This window comes from Tachyglossus aculeatus, chromosome 3 (assembly GCF_015852505.1).
Source record: "Tachyglossus aculeatus isolate mTacAcu1 chromosome 3, mTacAcu1.pri, whole genome shotgun sequence".
Lineage (NCBI taxonomy): Eukaryota > Metazoa > Chordata > Mammalia > Monotremata > Tachyglossidae > Tachyglossus > Tachyglossus aculeatus.
In genome coordinates this window covers 53,846,485-53,852,484 of record NC_052068.1, presented here as the reverse complement: position 1 = coordinate 53,852,484, position 6,000 = coordinate 53,846,485, and the positions used below count along the sequence as shown (strand labels likewise).

General features: G+C 47.9%; 1 protein-coding gene across 2 annotated transcripts in view; it reads left to right on the top strand.

The window, feature by feature from the left end:
- The first annotated feature begins 1,790 nt into the window (after positions 1 to 1,790).
- Positions 1,791 to 6,000, top strand: part of BICC1 (BicC family RNA binding protein 1) — a 313,234-nt gene continuing 309,024 nt past the window's right edge. For both annotated transcript variants that reach the window (XM_038744153.1, XM_038744154.1), the window contains exon 1: positions 1,791 to 2,088. In XM_038744153.1, coding sequence (XP_038600081.1) covers positions 1,890 to 2,088 — 199 coding nt within the window. In that variant the 5' untranslated portion in view covers positions 1,791 to 1,889. The remainder of the gene's footprint in view (positions 2,089 to 6,000) is intronic.

Sequence of the window (6,000 nt, the reverse complement as noted above, 5' to 3'; positions counted from 1 at the left end):
GCATCAGGCAGAAACTCGTCACCCTGGGCTTCAAGGCTCTCCATCACCTCGCCCCCTCCTACCTCACCTCCCTTCTCTCCTTCTACTGCCCAGTCCGCACCCTCCGCTCCTCCACCGCTGATCTCCTCACCGTACCTCGCTCTCGCCTGTCCCGCCATCGACCCCCAGCCCGCGTCATCCCCCGGGCCTGGAATGCCCTCCCTCTGCCCATCCGCCAAGCTAGCTCTCTTCCTCCCTTCAAGGCCCTGCTGAGAGCTCACCTCCTCCAGGAGGCCTTTCCAGACTGAGCCCCTTCCTTTCTCTCCCACTCGTCCCCCTCTCCATCCCCCCATCTTACCTCCCTCCCTTCCCCACAGCACCTGTAAATTTGTATATATGTTTGTACATATTTTTTTACTCTATTTATTTATTTATTTAATTTATTTGTACATATCTAGTCTATTTTATTTTGTTAGTATGTTTGGTTTTGTTCTCTGTCTCCCCCTTTTAGACTGTGAGCCCACTGTTGGGTAGGGACTGTCTCTATATGTTGCCAATTTGTACTCCCCAAGCGCTTAGTACAGTGCTCTGCACATAGTAAGCGCTCAATAAATACGATTGATGACGATTGATGATGATCTCAAAACGAGGAAAGAGGCACCACGGTGAAGAAACAGAAGTAGAGATCTATGGATCTCAAAATGAGGAAAGAGGCATCACTATAAAGAAATAGAAGTAGAGATCTCTATGGATATCAATACGAGGAAAGAAGCACTACTGTAAAGAAATAGAAGTAGAGATCTCTATGGATATCAATACCAGGAAAGAGACATCACTATTACGAAACAGGAGTAGAGAGTTATATAGATCTCAAAACAAGGAAAGAGGCACCACGGTGAAGAAACAGAAGTAGAGATCTATGGATCTCAAAACGAGGAAAGAGGCACCACTATAAAGAAATAGAAGTAGAGATCTCTATGGATATCAATACGAGGAAAGAGGCATCACTATAAAGAAACAGGAGTAGAGCGTTATACAGATCTCAAAACGAGGAAAGAGGCATCACTATGATGAAACAGAAGTAGAGATCTATGGATCTCAAAATGAGGAAAGAGGCACAACTATAAAGAAATAGAACTAGAGATCTCTATGGATATCAATACGAGGAAAGAGGCATCACTATAAAGAAACAGGAGTAGAGAGTTATACAGATCTCAAAACGAGGAAAGAGGCATCACTATGAAGAAACAGAAGTAGAGATCTATAGATCTCAAAACGAGGAAAGAGGCATCACTATGAAGAAACAGAAGTAGAGATCTATGGATCTCAAAACGAGGAAGGAGGCACCACTATAAAGTAATCGAAGTAGAGATCTCTATGGATATCAATACGAGGAAAGAGGCATCACTATAAAGAAACAGGAGTAGAGAGTTATACAGATCTCAAAACGAGGAAAGAGGCACCACGATGAAGAAAGAGAAGTAGAGATCTATGGATCTCAAAACGAGGAAAGAGGCATCACTAGACATTGGTGAAGGTAGAAAGCAGGGAAAAGGCAGGAAGGGAAAGGCAGCGGAGAGCAGAGTGGAGGGAAGCGCGGGGCGGGCCGGGCCAATGGGAGGCTCTGCGGGGCGGAGCGGGCGGGCGGGCCGCGGGGATCGGGGGGTGCGGAGGCGGGGTCTGTCCGCCCGTCCGTTCGCCTGCCTGCCTCCTTGCCTGCCTGCCTGTCCGTTCGTCCGTCCGTCTGTCCCGGGCCGGAGCGCGGGTCGGGCGGGGGCCGGGATGCGCCGCGCCGGCGGGAGTTAGCGCCGTGGGCGCGGAGGAGGAAAAGGGAGGGAGGAGGAGGAGGCTGTTCCCGATCCCGGTTCCCGATCCCGGTCCCCGATCCCGGTCCCCGATCCCGGTCGGCGATGGCGGCGCAGGGCGAGCCGGGGTCCGGCGGCCAGCGCAGCGCCCGCTCCCCGGCGCCCGCCTCCCCGGAGGACCCGCCCGGGGGGCACGGCGGGCACGGGGGGCACGGGGGGCTCGGGCAGGGGCCGCCGCACAGCCCCGACTGGGGCGAGGACCGCTTCCGCGTGGACAGGAAGAAACTCGAAGCCATGCTGCAAGGTAAGCGCTCCCCCCGACCCCCATCCTGCCACCTCCCACTCCCCGGCAACCGCCCCCTCCTCCTGCCACCCGGGGATAACACTAATGATGGTATTTGTTAAGCCCTTACTACGCGCGAACCACTGTGCTAACCGCTGGGGGGGGGGGGATACGAGATCAATCAATCGTATTTATTGAGCGCTTACTGTGTGCAGAGCACTGTACTAAGCGCTTGGGAAGTACAAGTCGGCAACACATAGAGACGGTCCCTACCCAACAGCGGGCTCACAGTCTAGAAGGGATAAGATAAGCGAAGCAGCGTGGTTCATTGGAAAGAGCACGGGCTTTGGAGTCAGAGGTCGTGGGTTCAAATCCCGGCTCCGCCAACTGTCACCTGTGTGACTTTGGGCAAGTCACTTAACTTCTGTGGGCCTGAGTTACCTCATCTGTAAAATGGGGATTAAGACTGTGAGCCCCCCCACAATGGGACAACCTGATCATCTTGTAATCAATCAATCAATCGTATTTATTGAGCGCTTACTATGTGCAGAGCACTGTACTAAGCGCTTGGGAAGTACAAATTGGCAACACATAGAGACAGTCCCTACCCAACAGTGGGCTCACAGTCTAAAAGTACCCTCCCCAGCGCTTAGAACAGTGCTTTGCGCATAGTAAGTGCTTAATAAATGCCATTATTGTTATTAGTATAATCAGGCTGTCCCACGTGGGACTCACAGCCTTCATCCCCATTTTCCAGATGAGGGAACTGAGGACCAGAGAAGGGACTGGCCCAAAGTCACCCAGTTGACAAGCGGCGGAGCCGGGATTAGAACCATTCATTCAATCGTCTTTATCCTTCTAGACCGTGAGCCCGTTGTTGGGTAGGGACCGTCTCTATCTGTTGCCAACTTGTACTTCCCAAGTGCTTAGTACAGCACACAGTAACTGCTCAATAAATGCGATTGAATGAGTGAATGAATTGAGCGCTTACTGTGTGCAGAGCACTGTACTAAGCGTTTGGGAAGTACAAGTCGGCAACAGATACAGACGGTCCCGACCCAACAACGGGCTCATAGTTTGTGGATCGATCATTTTTACTGCTGATTTGTACTTTTCAAGCGCTTAGTACAGTGTTCGGCACGCAGTAAGCGCTCAATAAATACGATTGAATGAGTGATAGTAATGACCGTACTTGTTAAGCGTTCACAAGCACTGTTCTAAGCGCTGGGAGTAGATATAAGAAGCCCGTTGTGGGCGGGTGTTGTCCCTCTTTATTGCTGTATTGTACTTTCCAAGCGTCTAGTACAGTGCTCGGCACACAGTAAGCGCTCAATAAATTCGATTGAATGAGTGATAACAATGACCGTACTTGTTAAGCGTTTACAAGCACTGTTCTAAGGGCTGGCGGGTAGATATAAGAAGCCCGTTGAGGGCGGGGGTTGTCCCTCATTGCCGTATTGTACTTTCCAAGTGTCTAGTGCAGTGCTCTGCACACAGTAAGTGCTCAATAAATACGATTGAATGAACGAGGTAAAGTGCTAAGCACAATGCTCTGCACACAGTAAACGCTCAGTAAATACGACTGAATGAAGGATAGCAATAATAATGACCGTATTGGTTAAGCGCTTACAAGCACTGTTCTAAGTGCTGGGGTACATATAAGAAGCCCGTTGTGGGCGGGGGTTGGCTCTCTTTATTGCTGTATTCTACTTTTTAAGCACTTATTACAGTGCTCTGCACACAGTAAGCGCTCAGTAAATACAATTGACTGACTTGAATGAATGAATGATAGCAGTAATAATTACCATATTTGTTTAGTGCTTACTATATGCCAAGCACTGTTCTAAGCACCGGGAAGCCCGTTGTGGGCAGAGATTGTCTCTCTATTGCTATATTTTACTTTCCAAGCACTTCATACAGGGCTCTGCACATGGTAAGCGCTCAATAAATATGATTGAATGAATGAATGCCAGGTAATCAGGTGATCCCAAGTGGGGCTCACAGCCTTCATCCCCATCCTACAGATGAGATAACCGAGGCCCAGAGAAGTATAGTGGCTTGGTCAAGGTCGCACAGCAGACAAGGCGCAGAAGCGGAATTAGAACCCACATTCTCCGACCCCCAGCCTGGGCTCTTGCCACTGAGCCACGTGCAGTGGTATTGATTGAGCGCCTACTGTGTGCAGCGTGCCATCCTAAGTGTTGGGGAGAGCTCAGTATAACAGAGTTGGATGTCCGGGCACCCACACTTTCTCATTGTCATTCAGTCGTATTTATTGAGTGCTTACTGTGTGCAGAGCACTATACTGAACACTTGGAAAGTGCAATTCAGCAATAAAGAGAGACAATCCTTGCCCACAACGGCCCCATGTTCGAGCTGTCTGGGCTGGGAATCTGGCCTCTTTCCCCGCACCAGGGGGTGGCGAGGGGGATGGACAGTAGATCTAGGGATGCCCAGCTTTTGGGGAGGCAAGAGAACAAATGCTTCTTGAACTTGGAAAGGCCGGATCCCAAGCAGGAGAACGCAACCTGACCCAGGGCAGTCGGGCCTTGCAGATGCCACCCTTTGCCTGGGCATCTCCGCAGGCGCATCCCTGTCCTGCCACCTTCTCACCCTCCTCCCCCATTCCTCTCTGGCACCTCCTTCCCCCAGCTGGGGAGCTTTGAGGGAAGATTTGGAAGGATACAAGTTATTTTCTTTTATTTTTCCTCCCCCTCCCTCTTCATTGCTTCCCTTTTTCTGGGAATAGAGGACCAGGATGTGGGGGGGGGGGTGATGGTGCTTGGACAGGGAGTATGTCCTGAGGGCAGTGGTTGGCACAATTGAGAGCAGCGTGTTCATTTCCTGACCTACTTGTAAAACACAACTTGAGTTACTCTTTTTTTAAAAAAATAGAATCTTCCTTAATATGAATATGGGTGTCACATTCTGCTTTTCTCAGCTTCAGCTTTTTCAACTCTGTGGTTTTCCTGGCAGTCTTCTAACCAGAAACATGCATTCATCATATAAAAATTGTAGCAAATTCCAATTTCAGAGGTGGATAGAGTACTCGAGGTTTCAGAGTGATCTGGATGGGTTTCATGGTTGAAAATGTGTAGCAGCAGCTGTAGTAAATGTTAACTTGAAGTGTCCCGAAAAATAAGAAAGTACAGTATGAAGCAATTTAGGAGCCAACTATTAATTCACAAAATGGAAGATTTCGGAGGAGCAAGGAAGCAAAAGTAGCATGATATCACTAAAAGATAGTGACATCTCAGATCTTATTGTATAACATTACACAGAACTGATTTTGATCCGTGCATTATAAATATTTGAGTGATTAAGGCTTAGGCTGGCAATGCAGGGGCATTTCAAAACAATTAAACAAGGTATTTCGGGAGAACAACATGTTTTCCAAATCAGTAATTTAGGGACAAATAGCAAGGGGATGTTTGGCGTTTGTGTTTAGATTAGAATTTGCCACAAACTGCCCTGTGTTTATTTGTTTATGTAAATAGAATCTCTTACTATGTATGTTATGGGCCAGTGTATATTTTGAAAACTCGAACTTTCAAAGAAAAAGCTTCTTAAGAGTTTGACCAAATGTTTTAATAGGAAGAGCATATTGTAGAGACCCCTAAAAGTTAAAGACTTTCTCCTGTTTCAGTATAACTTTTAGGAGTTTCACATGGCATCCCACACATGAAGCAAAGTAGAGCTGATTGGCAGATTTGTTTTTAGAAACCAAGTTGTCAGTGTAAATCTCCTGCTTTTGGAGAGTCTGGCTCAATTTCGTAATCTTCCTATTCAAATTTTCCGTTTGTTTCTTGGCTAGATTTGAAATGACTTTTGTAAAATGATGAAGGTAATGGTATTCTTCTAAATATACATTACACTTACAAAATAAGATGACATTACAATGGACAGGTGTAGGTGTGATCTATACTTTCCCAG